This window comes from Haliotis cracherodii, unplaced genomic scaffold (assembly GCF_022045235.1).
Source record: "Haliotis cracherodii isolate W230 unplaced genomic scaffold, xgHalCrac1.p SCAF_5, whole genome shotgun sequence".
Taxonomy (NCBI): domain Eukaryota; kingdom Metazoa; phylum Mollusca; class Gastropoda; order Lepetellida; family Haliotidae; genus Haliotis; species Haliotis cracherodii.
In genome coordinates this window covers 52,576,297-52,597,274 of record NW_027266308.1, presented here as the reverse complement: position 1 = coordinate 52,597,274, position 20,978 = coordinate 52,576,297, and the positions used below count along the sequence as shown (strand labels likewise).

Genomic DNA, 20,978 nt, shown 5'->3' with positions numbered 1-20,978 from the left:
TCGGAAGATGAATGACTATTGTTTATTTGTGTAGGGTACTGCAACAAAGTCCCAGTCTACCTGCCATGCCGCCTATACTGAGTGGAAGCCAGTCCATCCAGCCGGTTCTCTACCACGCCACGGTCCCCGGCCACCAGCATGTCTGTGTTCAGGCTGAAAGTATCTCTGACAGGTGAGGAAACTACAGAATATTGACTTCCATACATTTATGGGGGTCCACGGGTGGCCCAGTCGTTGAAGGCGCCACGATTCGCTGTCTCTTGGGCACGCCAGAAACTCATAATTGTGGGTTCGAATGCCGGTTCGCCCCGATTATGTTTCTCAGCACCATACCTGTGCGTGTGGGTTTCACCGAAGTAGTAAGCGTCTGAGACCTGCATTTCCTCCCACATTAAGCTGACACGCCGCGATACAGCTGGAATACTGTTAAAAGCGGCGTTACACCAAACTCACTCACTCACTGTTCCAAGTGGGCATTTCACTTATAATTTAATTATTGACAGTTTCTGTCTATAACACAATGTCCAGTACTAACATTTAGCACATATAATACATTGTGTATATATCTTGTTCATATTTCAGTAATGATGTTCAAACCATATGCATGGATGTAGATGTGGTTGCACCAACCCCAGGTAATGTACCTATAGTGTATTTTTAATAATACAAAAACGACACTGTTTGCATTCCGGGTCAGATTAGATTCCTCATGCTTGACATAAGAACCGTCAGTGGGTATCGGATGTTCAGACTCGGTCATCGTATCCCAATGGTATGGAACGTTGATCATGTTGTCATCAACATGTCTGCCTGTCCCACATTCTGCTAATAACTCTCCACCATGATATAGGTGGGAATAAACTGCCGATCGAAAGAAAATATACACTTGACAATTTGATTTGAACAACAAAGTACAAACGTTACGAATACCTTACAAGTTTGAAAACAGTCGCAAAACACTGCAAACTTAAGGTCCAAAACACAACTATGAAACCCGTATCAAATACCTAAAGATTTCTTGTTTGTTTTATTTTTGGTCACCATAAAACATGGGTGTATACTTTCTTTTGCTCAGCGGTTTTGTTAACAGCGCGGTAAAGCAATAATCAAACAAATAAATTGATTTAAGAATCATGAACAGAGAATATTTGTGGCGTTAATATCTGTACTTGGAAAGGGATTGTTATGATTGGTTCCAATCATTGATATGCACTACCAATTCCTATACGGTAAGACATCATATGTTATGGTTTAAAAGTATTCAAATCCAATACAGTCCCATTCCTTATCAGAGTGGGCATGTATACCATGAGATCGAAGGTTGAATGTGCATACGGATGTTAAGCTCGACAAAACATGTACAACCTGCTAGTTAAACATGTAACCAACTAACCATTCGTGTTCACAAGGACAGATACTATAATCTGTGTGTGGACCTTACGACCGCTTTGACTTAAGTATGGTTGATGTGACTAGTAAATGACGTCATATGGAACATTATGACGTCAGGATGTTCCTACAAGCTGGCCTTGTATGGGTTATCAAAGGACGGCGACTTACCAATTAGATAGCTGGATTGTATTATGAGTAAATATAACATCGCTGACTGTGGCGTAAAACAACAAAGAAAACAACACCAAAGGGTTATTCATATCCGCATGTATGTATGTATGTATGTATGTATGTATGTATGTATGTGTGTGTGTGTGTGTGTGTGTGTGTGTGTGTGTGTGTGTGTGTGTGTGTGTGTGTGTGTGTGTGTGTGTGTGTGTGTATGTTTGTATGTATGTATGTATGTATGTATGTATGTACTGCGTGTGTTTCTGTCTGTCTGTCTGTATAATTCTAATCGAAATATCTAAAACACAGTCCTGTTTGTTTATACCTCACAGAACCGGCCAAGCAATGTATTGGAGCCAGTAAGTACTATATCCCATTGTCATGTAGGGATAAATGACACTTTGATGTTTGTTCGCTTCAAGATAAAACAGCTTTTCAATAACTTCTTTGAGTGGCATTTAGAAGTTGGAGTGATGAAGTAAGACGAGTTCTATGGATGAACAACTTCTTTATTACAATTAGTGCGACGTTTCGGTGTAGATCCTAACACCTTTATCAACACTTGCTTGATAAAGGTGTTAGGATCTACACCGAAACGTCGAACTAATTGTAATAAAGAAGTTGTTCATCCATAGAACTCGTCGAACTTCAGCTTTTCAATATTTCATGGAGGCTTTAAACCTGTAACAAAATAAAAATCTGACACAACTAGAATGTATATACTTCTCCGCAAGATTGTTTGACCGAGTGTCAAATGAATAAAAAACATAATTTCCTTACTAAATAAAATCATTATGTACTTTGGTTTACAGCTAAACAGCAAATGGTGAGTGTCTTTTCTTTTCATTTCACATGATCGCGATGACCACACTTATTTACATTGGAGTAAAATAAACACTAGTAGTAAAGATAGTTAGATCATGTTCTTATATTAAGGAATATAATGCTATTGAATTGAATCTTGAAGTTTATAACACTATTGCTGGTGCAGAGGATCACCAGTATACTATTTCTTACCTCTTATTTGACTAATTAACTATTCTCATCTGTTTTACTTTTTATTTATAAAGAAAACAAAGATATATAGTTTGTTAACATCAGATTGATTCCAATATATTGGGTAAACTGCGTACTTAGAGAAGTAACTTTGATCTTCGTAGATCCAAATTAAAATGAGTTTCAATTAAAGAGTCATTTCAGTCAATCTGGTTAAAATCCAGGCTCATAAGTCATGCAATATGTATATTGACTGACAATTTCGGCCAATATGTACATTGCCTGATTGAATCAGTCAATATTAATATTGCCCGATTATAGACATTGACTTAACATATACATGTAATGTATGCATAAAAAGCACGTGCTTAAGAAATTTGATTTATATGTTTTCACATTTACAACAGTAAAACATTTTTTACTGACCAGCAAACATATATTTCATCATGGAGCTATGAAAATAGATAGTGATTGTACAGATTAAAGTTGTTTGCGAAACTTACCGATTAGACTTACATGTAGATCCTTAATAAGCTACCATTCATCAAATGTCTCTAAGCATTTGGTCACATTCTCTTATATCAAACATCCAAATTGATTACCAACACAAACGTACCCCGTTAATACAGCTATACATTATAAAACATCATTTGCAACATCACAAATATCATTTTACCTTTGCAATGTCTCCTACTTCCCAGATCGAGGCGTACCAGTCCGGCAGAATGACATGCCAATGTACGGACCCTGTGACGATGAAGACCACTACGGTCGTGCGTCCTCGTGTAAGCAACAGCAAGCTGCTCAGTTCAGCAGGCATCGGGTTCGGCAGCGGTGTAGCAACGCTCGCTGTGGTCGCCCTGGTCTATCTGACAGTCACCAAACTGAAGAGCATGCCCTCTTCTGGTGGAACCTCCAGCCGCGACATGCTCAACTTCGACTACGACAGGAATTACTGACATTCCTAGATGAAGATTCGAATCTATCTTTGTTTTACAACTTCGTGTGTGTTTTTGTGTGTATGTATCGATGTTTATGATTTCATAAATGTGTGAAATAATACTAAAATGCACTAAATTTACTAGTTTCAAGCCTTGAATTCTGAGATAGTAATGTGATAAAGATTTCTTTAGGACCTCCGGTCTAAAATCACAAGTATATAAAATTTCGTTGTTTTCCTTTGTGTTTATTGCACGTTGTATTTATATTCCCCCCTGTATTGAACATATATTTAGAAATTACACTTTGTCAACTATTGTTCAATATGAGAACTGAGTCGATTTTTACTGTTCTAATAACTGACTTCGTGTCAGAAACATTTTCCAATATGATAATTGGGTTCTTGGTTATCATCCTCGTATATCACTGTGACGTATGTTTATGCGTATTAATTCCCTTTATTCTTTTTACAATAAAACATCTTGAATACAAACAATGCATAATATAAAGAATGAGCCTGTTTTATAATAAACCTGCACTTACCAGTTTCAATCCTTGATTTTCTGTCAGAAGCGTACATAAAATATAATATACTTGATAACTAAACGTGTTTATTTAAAAGCATGACTGTGATATGTTATGATGATATTAAACTATTCACTGAGTGAATAAAGGTTACACTGCACTGTTATTGTGACTGCTCGTTTGATATCATATAAGTACATTCTTCTTGAACCTCTGTGTGTGTGTGTGTGTGTGTGTGTGTGTGTGTGTGTGTGTGTGTGTGTGTGTGTGTGTGTGTGTGTGTGTGTGTGTGTGATACATAATTAACATAATTTACTAGAGGCGAGGGGTGGTGGGGTCACGCCGAATACCAGATTCCCCGCATGGGTACAATGTGTGTAACCACAATGTGTGAAGCCCATTTTTCTGGTGTTTCCTGTCGCGATATTGCTCACTCACTCACTCACTCACTCACTCACTCACTCACTCACTCACTCACTCACTCACTCACTCACTCACTCACTCACTCACTCACTCAGAGACGAATGCCTATTCAGGTAGACCGTATATCATGTACATTATTTTTTCATATTACAACTATACATTGAATACAGTGTGAATGATTGAGTGAGTTGGGTTTAACGCCGCTTTTAACAGTATTCCAGTTCTATCGCGGCGTGTCAACTTAATGTTGGAGGAAAGCCCGAAGTGATGCAGGTCTCAGACGTTTACCACTTCGGTGAAACCCACCAGCAAGGGTATGGTGCTGACAAACCTAGAAACATAATCGGGGCGAACCGGGACTCGAACCCACAATCATAGGTTTCTGGCGTGCCCAAGGGACGCAACTCTGCACAGCGAATCGCTGCGCCTTATACGACTTGGCCACCTGTGCCCCCTCGCCCAGTGTGAAAGATATTATCAATACTACGTTAATAGAACTACCATGACAAACAAAGCTTTCGCGGTGGAACACTGCAAGAAACCATGTGGGTGTTCTCCCTTTGGCACTTTAGATTTTGAACCGCCAGACTGTAGTAGTTTGGTTGGTATCGTTACAACTGCTTTTAATTCACACCATACATTATGTAAAGTGGTGGGGCAACCCATGTAGAGCCTTGTTAACGTTGTGTGATGCGTCATCAAACAGAGAAGGAAATGTGTCCGTTATCATGTCTCTCACTTGATAGGAAACGGGATAAACATCCTGGTGTCTCAGTTTTCAACGACTATTGTAATGCTTCTAATAAATACACAAACCTCTCTGCCAACAACACGTTTTAAGTTGCTGAACTGATGTATCTCTTTTCACAATTCAAATCAAGAAAGTATTTTAACAAGGCTACACAGGCTTGCAGAGTTTCCCCGCAACCGCATGCGCACACACAAGCGCACATTCACACGCACAAGCACACGCACACGCACACGCTCAAATGAATTCAAATCAAGAAAGTATTTTAACACGGCTACACAGGCTTGTAGAGTATCACGCAACGGCATGCGCACAAACACGCGCACATACACACGCACACGCAAACGCACACGCACACGCTTAAATGAATTCAAATCAAGAAAGTATTTTAACACGCTACACAGGCTTGTAGAGTTTCCCCGCAACCGTTGGGCACGCACAAGCGCACATACACACGCACACGCACAAACGAATTCAAATGGAGAAAGTATTTTATTACTGTAACATAGCTATTCTACTAAAACCAATAACGAGCAGCATGGATCGGCGAAAACTATCGGCGTTAATCAGAGATCTGACCTCCTCATTTCGACGTTGAGTTTATTAGAGGGAATATCGCAGCATGACAACCGGGAGTGTTCACATGAGACTGTAACACATGATGAACCAGACATAAGCTACTGTTCAGTCTGCTACAACTGCATCTTCTAAATTGCTTGAGGTAAGTATTATATTCCTACTTTCGACATATTTATTGGTCGTTGCTTCTTTATAGCATGTAGCGTTTGTTTACTTGTGTTTTCGTGTTTTTTTAATCATTTGCTACATTTGTCACTACCATCCCTTTTGATACACTGTCCCTTTATATTCAGCTGGTTAATATCATGACCTACATATTTATTTCCATTTTTAATGATATAGGAATGTAAAATGAATCTAATTAAACACCAGTTCCCTATACTTGTGTTTGATGTATATTGCAGAATATTGAGTCACTCAATATTTATCACTTCTTCATCAGTTTCGGATTCACATCGTTGCCAGACATAATGGTTTTGACTGAAAGTTAAAGTATATGCCAAACTAATACCCAATTTATATTAACAATAATGCTATGTTATTTAGATATTCTTAAGCCTGCACACGCATGATTTCAATCTGTTATGTCCCAAAACAGTGCACATATCATCTCTATGAGATGTTTTTTTCTCTTTGGTGTCAGTGTTTGAACAATTTCATTGGTACCCAATCATCTGGATAACAACACAGTTCACAGCGATTCAAAATGCAGTTAACAAAACGTACAATGGTAGAACATTACACCTTGATCACTGCTTTGCCATTTACATAGAATATAATCACTTAACATCGTATCAGTAGTATCAATAGTTGTTGTCCTGGAAGTCTTAAATTATCATGGCGTTTGTTTCCATTTCAGATATATAAGCGTACGACACTTAGAGTCTGAGGATTATTGAAAAAATCATGGCACGTCTTCTGGAGATAACAATTTGTGCAATCGCTTGCGCAATAATATTGCCGTCAAACACAGAAGGAGCGGTAGTATTGTGTGGAAAGGTGTATAGACCATGTTTTGAAAGTCTGTGTAGGTGTTCTGATAGATGTGTGAGTTGTACAAACAACGCGGAAAATCTCACACGGATTCCGGACTTACACCCTACAACCGAGTTTCTGAACTTTTCATCAAACTACCTCGGAGAGCTGACAAGAGATATGTTACGAAATATAACACAGTTGAAAGTTCTAATTCTTCGCAACAACAGTATTACAAACATCTCCAGAGACACCTTTCAAGACATGCTAATGCTGGTGGTTCTTGATCTCAGATACAGTGGTGTGTCTGTAAGTGTCCTCCAGGCATCTTTTCACAGTTTGCATAACACGCTTAGAACTCTTGACGTTTCCCAAAACAGGTTTTTGCTGAATATTACAGAAGATTTTGTTGACGGGCTTACACGACTGAATATAATAAGTCTGAAAATGGACTTTTGTCATCTGAAATACGTTAATTTTTCTGTGATATCTCGTCTGGACTCACTACGTGTTCTATATGTTGCTTACAATGACATTGGTTGGACAATAGCTGAAGTTCCATGGTATTTAACTGTGGTTTCGTTCCGTTCAAACTCACTGACAGAGCTTCCCAGATTTTGTGATAATACCAATAATTCACAACTTCAATCATTAGATCTACGCCAAAATGCCATAAGATACATGTCAAATGTAAGTCTGAAATGTCTTAAAAAATTGAAATATTTCAATTTCATAGAAAATTTAATAACGAAAATTCATTCAAATACATTTTCATCATTACCAAACCTTCAGTTTCTTGCCCTAAGTAATGCTTTTAGAAGTTACGAAGCTGAAGAAAGACTCGAAGAATATGCATTTAATAACAGTGCTGTTAAAAAACTTTATCTCAGTGGCATTGCTAAATTTGGTTATTTCGATTTCATCGTTAACGTGAAGGCACTGAGAGGATGTACCGGAGTAACATGGTTGGACCTCTCGTACAATACGATGCTGTACTTTAACGATAGCTTTTTCGAAACAATCTTATCTGGTCTTGACAAAATAGAGATGCTACGAATGCCAAGGTGTCAGTTATCCTTTTTTCCAAATGTAATATCGAACTTCCGGGAACTTAAAGAACTTGATCTTCATGGAAACCGAATTACGTCTTTAGATCCAGGAGTGTTCACCAACTTGACAAAACTCAGACGTATAAGACTCTCACAGAATGCCATCCAGGTCGTAAGTGAAGCTGTATTTCCTGTACCAATCAGAAATCAACTCACAAGCGTGAATTTAGCAAAAAATGATTATCTCTGCACTTGTGCTAACTTTTGGTTTATTACATGGATAAAGACAGATAAACACATATTCACGGACTTCCCCGATTTATATCAATGTGAATACCCTCCGAACCTCAAATCAACGCTTCTGATTGATGCTAATGTCTCTGAAGAGACGTGTCGGATCTCACCTTATGTGTTTCCCGTAATCTATGGTTTTTCAATAGTTTCAATAGTGTTTATAGTCGTTATCTCTATTGCCTATAGATTACGTTGGCGCATTCGCTATTATATCCACATGTTGAGATACAAAAAGAGGAAGGAAGTTGATGAAGAGAGATACATCTATGATGCTTTTGTGGTTTATTGTGAGGATGATTCAAGATGGGTAAGGAATGATATCATACCAAGGATTGAAGACGAAGCCAACTTTAAGCTGTGTATCCATGAGAGAGACTTTGTTCCTGGGAAATATATAATTGATAACATTGTAACCAATTTGGATAATAGCAGAAACGTCATCATGGTTCTGTCTAATTCTTTCATTCTGAGTCCATGGTGTCAGTTTGAACTAACTCTGATCCAGAAACAAGCTCTTGAGAAGGACGAGGGCTACGTGGTGGTGGTGCTGCTTGAAAACATTGAGGCCCGAAACATGACGTCATCACTGTATGCCCTCTTTCAGACGACTACCTATATCACGTGGCCAGACGAGGAGGGAGATAGACATGTATTCTGGATGCGACTTAAACAATGTTTGCAGAGATAGTTTTTTAAAAATCAAAAATCTTTTGAGAAGATGTATAAAGAATAAATGCTCTGTTAATTCATCACTGATGATTAATATTTTTCTATGTTTAAATTGTTTTTTTACTGACTTACGATTCTGTCTCTAACATTCTCTGCACCTGTACATCTAATATACATATGGTTAAAAAACTTCGAATCTCAAAAACGTGGTAATATCCGTGTATATATAGAGAGAGATATTCCAAGGGGTAACTGACCTCAGGGTAGAGTTTCTGGAATAAGTGTTGCGCATTAACAATGTACATACGCAACAGAAAATTATGAGAGGTCCAGATTGAGGGACTGCTCCCTCGTATTTGTATTGTTTATGTACCTTAAATGTTTGTAATTTTAGAAATAAACGACAAGTGGGAGTGAGTTGTCGTACAATAAAACACTGCAAGGAGATAAACCATGAGACGCGCAGCCCGGAGTGGTTTATTCTCCCTGCAGTGTTTTATTGTATGATAAACAACGATGAGATATCAACACTATGTACAACTCTTTTGAGGATGTCAGTAAATTGTACACGCTTTAAAAATATTTACATGTTTTAAAATAATGATGACTCCCCGAATACAATCCGACGTCGGCAATGTCGGACAACTCCATATTGTGTACAGAGGGGTAAGTTTGGTATTCTCACAATTTTCACGTCGATTAGCTGCACCTTTTCTCCCAATGTGGATTGTGATATCGCTCCCACTTTTGGGTGCTATCGTGTTGCCATTGCATTAATCTGCGCTGTCCAGCTACATCTAAGGGGAACAACTCATAAGACTCTTTCCTCTCAAAAATAACGTCCAGTTTACGACGTCATAAAGTCGCGCGCGCATGTTCAAATCTCCAGAAATGACGTTATTATAGAACAATGGTTTATCGTGAAATAAACCACGTTTCGTTCTTCATTGTTCTTTGCGATTTGTCGCGTAGCTATCTTATATTTACCTTTATGGTGGTAACTAAATTATCACTTGGGCCTTTATTGTATATAGAAAGTCTTCTTGAAGTGCAAACACTGCACCTTATCACGGTGGTCCTTTTACTCATCTTAATTCTAATGCTTATCCCTAGCATCGGATTAAAGTTTGTTGAGAGACACAAATACCAGTCTTGGCTCGCTGCTTTGGTTGAAGGACTACCCGGACCGATTTTCCTAATCCGACTTAATTACTTAAATCCTTAAAGTTTTAGTTTAGTATTTTTGGTTTATACCTACATGTATGTATTTGTGTTATTTGTACTTCATCTCAATAAATTGTGCTGAATCTATAACGTTTTCTGCATTTTTTAAGATGAAAAATATGCCAACGCTCATCAGTCAACAGCAATATATTACCTGGCACAGGGTAACATAAATGGCTTGTGAAATAAGATTATTGCACAAAGACACCGTTGATGATAAAGTGCACTCAGGTGATTCAAAGTATTATTTGGAGCCATCAACTGAGTACAATACGCCTGATATGTGAATGTTTAACGTGCTTAGGTTCACGTAGGTTGACATTGATCGCATCTACAATGGTCAAGATCGAGTGACTTGAATCCGTTAATTGTCAGTGACACGTGGTTTCAGATTATTTTGGATTATTTTATAAATACGTTATTTACTAGTTTTAACTATTAGTTGATAAAAGTAGGAACAAGGATGAACCAAGTTATCTGGGTGCAGCAACTCGATGTGTGTTTGTAATGGTCCGGTGGTCTTTAGGATTCTATTCTGTAGTAGGAATTCCCCACATAGAGACACACCGTGAGAACTGAAAGCGTCGCTATATGACAGAGATGTTGCCTATGTGATGTTAATTTCTTATATTTGTATCACCCACTGATAAAATGAAAATAGTGTTTAAAGCGAAGTTAAACTAAACCTCACTCACAGGATAGATGTTTGGATATGACATGACTTTTCTCTTTTTATAGATAGCTGTGGACACACAATGACACATGGCTGTAGGATCGTTCTTTGGATAACAGTTTGTAGACTCGGCGTTACTATACCGCAAACAAAATTCATTGAGAGAAGAAGTGGAAACGTGACAACAGAGTGTTTCAAAACCTTGTGCAAGTGTTCTCTTTCTAATTATTGTTATTGTGTCAGTTGCACAAACAGGGGAAGGAGACTCACAAGGATACCCAATTTAAACCCTACAATAGAGCTTCTGAACTTTTCATCAAACTATCTGGGAAGGATAACAGGAGCTACATTTAGAAACATCACACAGTTGAAAATCCTATTTCTTCGTAACAACAGTATCACACACATTTCTGGTGATGCGTTCCAAGACATGTTAAGGCTGGAGCTTCTCGACCTAGGATACAGCAGTGTCCCTGAAGATGTTCTTCAGGAATGCTTTTACAGTTTACAGAGTAAAATTCGAATACTTGATGTGTCAAGTAACATAAATGTTCGCAATAGCACAGATGACCTCGTACGTAGACATACACGCCTGAATGTAAACGACCCGTGAAGATTCTGGGGTAGAATAGGTCTTCAGCAACCCATGCTTGTCGTAAAAGGTTACTTTGCTTGTCGTAAAAGGCGACTAACGGGATCGGGTGGTCAGGCTCGCTGACTTGGTTGATGCATGTCACCGTATCCCTATTGCGTGGATCGATGCTCATGATATTAATCACTGGATTGTCTGGTCAAGACTCGATTACTTACAGACCGCTGTCATATAGCTGGCATATGGCTGAGTGCGGCGTAAAACATCAAACCAACCAACCAACAACCCAACCAACTAAATGTAAACAGTCTAAATATTGAATTTTGTCAAATCAGACATTTGTATTTTTACGTGTTTTCATTACGCGTCCTACGTCTTGCTAATAACTACATATCTTGGATGCCAGCTGTTGTACCCCAACACCTGAAGTATATTTATTTACATTCAAACTTCCTGACAGAGATCCCCATTTTTTGTGTTCATACCAATCATTCACAACTTCAACATTTAGACATTTATCACAACGTTTTAGTCTCTTTGTCCAATAGTAGTTTGAATTGTCTTACAGCCTTGAAATACCTAATACTAGTTGGTAATTCATTGAGTTTGATTCAGACAGATACTTTTTCGTCATTATCAAACCTTAGTGTTCTTTCATTAAACAATGTTTTCAGAAACAACGCACGACTAGAAGCATATGCATTTAATAACAGTGCTTTTAAAGCACGGTACCTCGCAAGCATTGCTAAATTCATTTAATTTGGGGATGTTCACCCAAAGGCACTGAGAGGATGCACAGAACTTACATACCTGGACCTCTCGTACAATACAATGCTGAACTTTCACGATAGCTTTTTCGACACACTTCTTTGTGATCTTCAAAAACTGAAGGTTCTGAGAATGCCAAGGTGTCATTTATACGCCGTTTCTAGCGTAATATCTACATTCCATCAACTTGCATATCTTCATGGAAACAGAATTGTGTCATTAAATCCTGGTGTGTTCAATAGCTTGACAAACCTCAAAACTCTGAACCTCTCACAAAATGCCATCCAGGTCGTCAGTGAAGTTGTATTTTCTATACTAATTAGAGAGCAATTTTCAAAAGTGAATTTGGCTTTTAAGGATTTTGTCTGTAAGTGAGGTGAGGTGAAATTGAGTTTAACGTCGCGTCCAAGAATATTGCATTTATATAGCGACGTGCATGCACGTGTGTGTGTGTGTGTAGCTGCTTGTACTAGTCCGGACTGATGCCGATTTATAGTGCTAGCCCACTGAGATACCATGCCGCAGTTTAACATGAATACCCCACTCAGACACAGTATACTGACTCCGAGCCGACCGATCCTTGTTTTAGCCCTTTAATGCCGAGCGCCAGACAGGGTAACAACAAGTACCATCTTTTAACGTCTTTTGGTATGACGCGGCCGGGGATCGAACCCCGGACCTTCCGCTCTCCGGGCGGATGCTCTACCACTAGACAACGGAGGCGTAGATTTTGTTTGTACTTGTGCTAGTCTTTGGTTTGCTACATGGGTGAAGGCAGATAAAAGTAAATTTACTAACTTCCCAGAGTCATATCGATGTGGATATCCATGGAACCTCAAATCAACGCTTCTGATTCATGGTAATGTCTCCGAAGAGACGTGTCGGATCCCACGTGTTTTTCCCATTGCCTAGGGTCTTTCAATTGCTCCAGTAGTATTGATAGTCGTTATCTCCATTGCCTATAAATTACGTTAGCGCATTCGCTATTATATCCACATGTTGAGATATAAGAAGAGGAAGCCAGCTGATGAAGAGAGATACATCTATGATGCTTTTGTGCTTTATTGTGAAGCTGATTCAAGATGGGTAAGGAATAATATCATACCAAAGATTGAAGACGAAGCTAACTTGTGCATCCACGTGAGAAACTTTATTCCTGGGGAATATATAGTTGATGTGTCTGAAGAGACGTGTTGGATCTCAACTTATCAGTTTCCCGTAATCTCTGTTTTTTCCATAGTTCAATAGTGTTAATAGTCGTTATCTCAAGTTATGCATTCGTTAGAGAGCTTTCACTCCTGGGCGTTATATAGTTGACAACATTGTTAACAATTTGGATAACAGCACAAACATCGCCTTGGTACGGTCCGACAGTTTCAGTCAGAGTCCATGGTGCCAGTTTGAGCTGACTCTGGTTCAGAAACGTTCTCTGGAGCAAGATGAGGGATACCTTGTGGTGGTGCTGCTTGAGGAGATACACGCCCGGAACATGACGTCATCGCTGTATGCACTGCTGCAGACGACCACCTACATCACGTGGCCTGTGGAGGAGGAAGACAGACAGTTATTCTGGATGCGTCTCCGGCGTTGTTTGCAACGATGAACCTGTTGAGCAATGACATTAAACATGATTTTAAGCAGTATTATATTAGCCGTTATACAATAAGCAAAGTTAAAACATTAAGGGGCGAAATGAAAAAAATAAATTTGACGAGATGTCAGAAGACATCGAACGTATTGGCCACTGGACGCTGACTTATGCCAAATTCTAGCATGCCAATAGCACGTAGACGCACCGCGCATTCCAGACGCCGCATCGCTACCTCATGCACAAAAAATGAATGAAATGAAAAAATTATAACTGTTTGATAAGGAGTATCAATAACATTGACAGAAACAATGATCCCTAGAGATTAATCGACTTTCCTTGAACGTGTTAAAATCAGAAGTGTGTAGCGCTGTGAGGCATGTGCAAACCGTAGGATCTTTTTGGGTGTTAAATTTTACACAAACACAAACAAACGTTCTTGCATAGGATGCTTGTAACTTTGTTCTAATACTTGGCATTAACATTTATATTACATGATCCCCTACATTGTTAAGGGTATATATACGCCAGATCAAACATTTCAAAAAGAGAAAATAGTAATATTAAAATACTTTATCTCTGTAATTTTATTTTGTTGAATAAAACACTATCCGCTTGTGAATACATTTGTTTCTATCGTGTGTATAAAAGACTGACAGAACGTAGCGAAATATGTCCCGAGAATGAATTTCAACTCAGTTCTAAACAATGTATATATTTCTATAAACGTTATATTTCCTGTTTCAAGACGCGAATTTGAAATGAAAGGGTTAACAGTCGTCCCTTCTGAAACTCAACCATGTTCTGCTTCCTTACATCAAAGCAGTAACTAACAAGAATACAGCGTTATCATTATCCCACGCCATGATGCACATTTGACTTTTTTTCATATAGTTGTGCACATAGTATATCTGGTATATCTCCATCCACGGAGGAATGAGGGCTGTGGTTCAGTCGGTGTTAGTCATCTGGGTCATGATTATGCATACTACAGTTATGCACTTCATACAACAATACACAGACGACTGGACCGTGTGTTCGTGCGCTTTCACACACTGACTCAATTACGTTTACCTTCCTTAACACGTGTACGGCTTTTGTCCTTGAAAGTTGAAACTGCGGACCTAAAAGAGTGTTTCCCTCGAAAACACCAAGTGGGGCGAAACAGTGAGTGAGTGAGTTGGGTTTAACGCCGCTTTTAACAGTATTCCAGTTATATAACGGCGTGTCAGCTTAATGTGGGAGGAAAGCCCGAAGTGATGCAGGTCTTAGACGTTTACCACTTCGGTGAAACCCACGATCACGGGTATGGTGCTGACAAACCTAGAAACATAATCAGGGCGAACCGGGATTCCAACCCACAATCATAGGTTTCTGGCGTGCCCAAGGGACGCAACTCTGCACAGCGAATCGCGGCACCTCAGATGACTGGGCCACCCGTGCCCCCTGGGGCGAAACAGCTTGTTGTGTTTGCGAATTGAGTCAAATAAGACGATCCAGTCGACTTTGCTACATTCAGTGTCCACGTTTAACCGCATTGGACCTGTCCTGTTCCTTTATCAAAATATTGTGATAATACTTCAAATTACATAAGCATTGCGTCACACGGATCAAATAAAGTGATTCACATTGTATGACTTTGTAACGTTGCTACGATTAAATAACACTTTAGTGTACAGACCGCCTCCGTTGTCTAGTGGTAGAGCGCCCGCCCGGGGAGCGGAAGGTTCGGGTTCCATTCCCGACCGCGTCATACCAAAAGACGTTAAAAGATGGTACTTGTTGTTGCCCTGTCTAGCGCTCGGATTTAAGGGGACTGAACTAACAACAAGGACTGGTCGGCTTAGAGTAGGTATACTGTGTTTGGGTGGGGTATTCATGTTACTCCGGCATCGTATCTCAGTGAGCAAGCATTATAAATCGGCATTAGTCCGGACTAGTACAAGCAGCCACACACACACACATACACACACACACACGTGTATGCACGTCGTTAAATAAGTGCAGGGGGCACGGGTGGCCCAGTCGTCTAAGGCGGCGCGATTCGCTGTGCAGAGTTGCGTCCCTTGGGCACGCCAGAAACCTATGATTGTGGGTTCTAATCCCGGTTCGCCCCGATTATGTTTCTAGGTTTGTCAGCACCATTTCCGTGCTCGTGGGTTTCACCGAAGTGGTAAACGTCTGAGACCTGCATCACTTCGGGCTTTCCTCCCACATTAAGCTGACACGCCGTGATATAACTGGAATACTGTTAAAAGCGGCGTTAAACCCAACTCACTCACTCACTCAATTATATAAGTGCAATAATCTTGGACGAGACGTTAAACCGCATTTCCCCTCACCTCATCACCTTAAGTGTATAAAATATGAACCAACATTTCACACCACTTTTAAGTTGTCATGTACACACATTTCAATGTATCCTACTTTTCCTATTTAATAAATTGATACCAGTAGTGATGAAAAAGGGTGCTGGGCATCACGTGTTGCTGTTGATTGACTTCAGATTCTGGTGACCTGACTCTGATCAGTAGCTCCAGGGTGAACGGGTAGTGATTTAAGCGTCAATACGAAGTCCCGAGTTTGATTCTCAGATGGGTACAAAGTGCCCATGTATGGTTTTCCCCGCCGTTATATTGCATTATTGCTAAAAGAGGCGTAAAACCATACTCAATCACTCACTACAACTTGATAGCAGACGCGAATTTGAAAAGAAAAAGATTAACAATCTTCCCTTGTGAAACTTAACTATGTCCTGCTTCCTTACTTGACAACAGTAACTCTTCATAAAAAATTACGACTGATTACATCAGTTTCAGCACAGCTGAAGGTCAAAAAGGGTGTTTGTCATTTGGGTTACACAGCACTGCAGTTATATATACTCTTAAGAAAAAGAAACTTGACATAGATGTAAAACCCCTCTTTGCCAAATATCTAAAATAATTACAATAAATGAGAACCAAAGCAGAAAGATGATGTGTCTATCATTCGCGAAAACACATGCAAAGCACATAAACGTAGCGTTTGGTGATCAATGTTACAGCTTCATCCAAACGCAACCGCCTGTAAAAAACGTGCAGCACAGGATCCTGCATTTAGGCATGCAGGCCCCCCTGCTGAATGGGTATAAAAATCCACATCAACGGCTGTTCATACAGTCCTTATAACGGCAGTAGAGGCGGTGACAGAATGCCAAGACTGAATGTGGCTCAACGGAACAACGCCATTTGGAGATTACAAGCTGGAGCAACTCAGCAAGAAGTGGCCAGGCACTTTGGCGTATCCAGGCAGACAATCTCCGCACTGTGGACCCGATACAACAACACCAACAGAGTTGACGACAGACCAAGGTCAGGAAGACCAAGGGTGACAACCCAAGCACAAGATTGATACATCCGGTTGCGACACCTCCGAGACCGCACTACCACAGCCACGTCTACAACCACACAGATCCCTGGGGTATGCAGAATATCAGATCAAACGGTACGCAACAGACTCAGGGAGGCTGGACTTTTTGCACGAAGACCTGTTCGACGTCATGTATTACCCCACGTCATCTGGCGGACCGTCTGCTTTGGTGCCAACAGAGTGTTAGATGGGCACGTGCAAGGTGGAGAAATGTACTGTTTCCTGACGAGTCCCAGGTGTGTGTTACAGAGACTTGATCCTACAGCCTTGCGTTCTTCTTCACGTCAACGTTCATGGCGGACAGTTCCAGCAGGACAATGCTCGACAACTTATTGCACGTGTTTGTCAGGACTTCTTACAGCACAACAACATCCAGACATTACCTTGGCCAGCCAGGTCACCAGAGTTGTCCCCGATTGAGCATCTGTGGGACGAGTTGGATCGACGCGTTCACAGAAGGAATCCACCGCCCAAAACACTTCCGGCGCTTCTTGATGCACTTCAGCATGAATGGCAGCACATCCAACAGCGTGTTATTGACAACTTGATAGCATCTATGGGTCGTCGGTGTCAAGCAGTGATTGATGCACGTGGTGGGCACAACCGATACTGACATTTTCTGTACCCCTTTGACATTAACTGTATCGTTTACGTGTGTCTGTCTAGGTGTGTCTAGGTCTAGGTTTTGAACATTGTGTACATTGATCTTCAAACAGTGTTTCAATTATGGTTTCTGTATACTATTTTGAAACAATTGCATTATATTACATTTTGAAAGTCACTGTCAAGTTTCTTTTTTTTGAAGTGTATACTTTATACATCAATGCACGGACGCTAGGTCTGTGCTTTCCTGAGATTTCAGAGGCAAGTTGAGACACAAAAACTATTCACATTACGTTTGTAGTAGTGGGGCTCGAATAGTTGGCTGTGTTCTGAAACATTTAGACGCCTTCTTTTATTCACCTAGCCCTTTTGTTCTCGCAACTTTACATCTACATCAGCTATTCAGTGTCACTCGTCTTCTATCAATATCAGAAAGACACAAGTTTGCTTGCAGTTATTTTCTATTTTTAATCATTACCAAACGGTTTGTCAAACGCATATTGCATGTTGACGTTATTGTAGCGAAGCCGAGGTGCAGTCGTCTGAAGCTATGTGCAATTCGCTATGGTACGTTGTGTTCCTTACGCGTGCCAAAACCCGAAGACTTCAGGTTTGCGTGAGTGAGTGAGTATGGCTTTATGCCGCTTTTAGCAATATTCCAGCAACATCACGGCGGGAGGAAGCCGGCAGGCATCGAACCCGTGTCTTCGGCGTGACGAGCCAACGCTTTAACCACTAGGTTACCCCACCGCCCCCACTTAGGTTCGAATGAATACGATTTGTCAAGCATCATACCTATGGTCGTGCTTAGTGTATGTATGGTTTGTAAAAGTACGGATACAGCTTTTTGTGTGTGTTGTTACCAGGCTGAGAATAGCTGCAACATTAATGATGCCTGGATGAGAAATGTTTGTTCAGTTATAAAGATATGATAAGTGACGAGGAAATGGGCATGAATATCACATCAGCATGACACCTCAGGGCTCATTTAGCGCTCGGGACGTATGTGTAACGCATGACTTGATATCTATACAATTTTCAGAGTGTATTTCAGAGTGTATTCGCCGTTGATGCTTCACTTACAGACATAGCTGAAGGTATGTTAAACAGTTCTTTTGGTTTAAACTAACTATTACTAAAGGAAGAGGTACCGGTGATTTGCAAGTAACTGTCCAACTAAAATATTAGTAATCAGTAGGTTCCCCTCGTTCGCCTCAATGAATGTCTGACAGGGACGACTGATAATGCTTCTAAAGGTTCATTAGCATCGGCAACAGACCTTGTACATTATTTAACAGAAGATGACCCTTATCACATAATTGTGTGAGGCAGCGAATGTGTGTTAAGCATAGCAGGCAGCAATGTCCCAGCGACAGAAAGTTCCGCAACAATTTCATTTGTCATTTCTGAATGAGTGAGTGGGTACGATTTTACGACCCCCACCCACAGCGTAGACGACAATAGGTCCCTATTATACACGCCCCTAACACCATATCGGGGGCACGGATGGCCCAGTCGTCTAAGGCGCCGCGATTCGCAGTGCGTCCCTTGGGCACGCCAGAAACCTATGATTGTGGGTTCGAATCCCGGTTCACCCCGATCATGTTTCTGGGTTTGTCAGCACCATACCCGTGCTCGTGGGTTTCACCGAAGTGGTAAACGTCTGAGACCTGCATCACTTCGGGTTTTCATCCCACATTAAGCTGACACGCCATGATATAACTGGACTACTGTTAAAAGCGGCGTTAAACCCAACTCACTCACTCACTCACTCACTCTAACAGCATCTAGGAGGCACTGGCGAGTTATTCTTATCAGACATTCCTACATGGCAGTTATAGTTGTGACTTGATACACATGGTCCTCGTTTCGAACTAACATGCTGCGGTACATATCAAATTAATTCAAGATTATCAGGCGGTTGCGTTAAAACATGTCAAATGCGATATTACTTATGTATTTTAAACACAAAGACAGTATAAAACCGCACAGCTTGAACGCATCACGAATTTACAAAGCCACTTGTATTGCCCTATGTCAGATATAGATATTTATCACTATTAAACTGACACGATATGGAGGCATTTTATTGGTAATAATAGATATTTTTGTTTTTTAGAATTATCAACTCTGCCAAAATACAACGAAAAAGTGATTTTAGATGTTTATTTTATATATCTTATAATTAATCAACAAGTGACAATCTATTGTTCAAAATTAGCCCACCTCATGTCACTGATGTGGGTTTCATATAGCACAATATTGCATAATGAGAAGGACGTGTGGCCGGCAACTCTCATCCGTGTAACGTTGCGCCCATAGATTCACCATAACTTGCACCAAGTGTGTTCTACCAGTGTAGATGCCCGCCCTTTTCATTACACTACCAGCACCAAGTCTGCAGTTTCGTGCATAACGTTCCCCCCCACGCCTGTAAACACGACGTCTACCACCAGCACGGCTAAGCATAAAACGTGACCAAACCAGACGTGTTCCCATCGCGGTTGTGGCCATACTCTGTGACCTTGACACCTTTGACGTCGCAGCCGATATGCAGGTCCCTCAAAATGACACCTCGAACGACTAGAGCGAATACCTTCAGCGTGTAAATAGTTCCTCGGCGTCTGGGCTGATATCCTACGCAATATTGGTATTGAGGTAATTGTAGATGTGGCATGTGAGTGAGTGAGTGAGGTTTTACGCCGTTTTAGCAATATTCCAGCAATATCACGGCGGGGGACACCAGAAATGGGCTTCACACATTGTACCCATGTCGGGAATCGAACCCGGGTCTTGGGCGTGACGAGCTAACGCTTTAACCACTAGGCTACCCGACCGCCCCATATGGCATGTGTATGCGACATAGTCGTATGAATATGTCCTGTGCTCCAGTAGTCACACGTCGTCGACCGGATCAAGGAAGATCACGTGTTGCCTGGTCTGATAACGGTTCCATTCTTGTAATGGTGTTTGGTGCGATGTGGATAAACCTAGCTACGGCGGAAGATGATTATTATGTATGCAGTTGGCCGATGGCGTTGTTGCGTTTAGCTTCCGTCAGTCGTGGCATGTTTTCGCTGTTCTCTTGCTGTAAGACTGTGATGACATGCAAATGAAAACCCAAGGTTTTTATAACCCAATAAGTTTTTTTCTTTTGTCGATTTTTTTTCCATTCTTACCACACTAATGAAACCCAAACAATGCACAGATGACAAATTTATTAATGCCTATCAAACAATTCAATTCATTTTGGTATTAAATGTGTATGGATGTCGGCAACACTATCATATATTTAATGTTATTTACATTTTACAACTTTTAAGTGTGTTTTTTACAGGGTATATGTGGAGACACTTCTACACATC

At 40.5% G+C, this 20,978-nt stretch overlaps 2 protein-coding genes and 1 pseudogene across 2 annotated transcripts in view; all 3 read left to right on the top strand.

Annotated features, from left to right (window-relative positions):
• The window catches only part of LOC139443745 (mucin-17-like), a 93,051-nt gene extending 89,536 nt beyond the window's left edge, over positions 1 to 3,515 (top strand). Inside the window, exons 106-110 of the mRNA XM_071224669.1 lie at positions 35 to 172; positions 583 to 635; positions 1,893 to 1,919; positions 2,373 to 2,386; positions 3,258 to 3,515. Of these exons, the coding sequence (XP_071080770.1) occupies positions 35 to 172; positions 583 to 635; positions 1,893 to 1,919; positions 2,373 to 2,386; positions 3,258 to 3,515 (490 nt within the window). The remainder of the gene's footprint in view (positions 1 to 34; positions 173 to 582; positions 636 to 1,892; positions 1,920 to 2,372; positions 2,387 to 3,257) is intronic.
• Positions 3,516 to 5,852: 2,337 nt separating this feature from the next.
• LOC139444269 (toll-like receptor 4) lies at positions 5,853 to 8,776 on the top strand. The gene is made up of 2 exons (XM_071225195.1): positions 5,853 to 5,912; positions 6,630 to 8,776. The coding sequence occupies exon 2, from the start codon at positions 6,677 to 6,679 to the stop codon at positions 8,774 to 8,776; it is 2,100 nt and encodes a 699-aa protein (XP_071081296.1). The 5' UTR covers positions 5,853 to 5,912; positions 6,630 to 6,676.
• Positions 8,777 to 9,360: 584 nt separating this feature from the next.
• Positions 9,361 to 13,617, top strand: LOC139443743 (toll-like receptor 13; annotated as a pseudogene).
• The last annotated feature ends 7,361 nt before the right edge of the window (positions 13,618 to 20,978 follow it).

Excerpts from the sequence above, each read along its gene's own strand:
- LOC139444269 (XM_071225195.1), top strand. The coding sequence starts at position 6,677 with ATGGCACGTCTTCTGGAGATAACAATTTGTGCAATCGCTTGCGCAATA.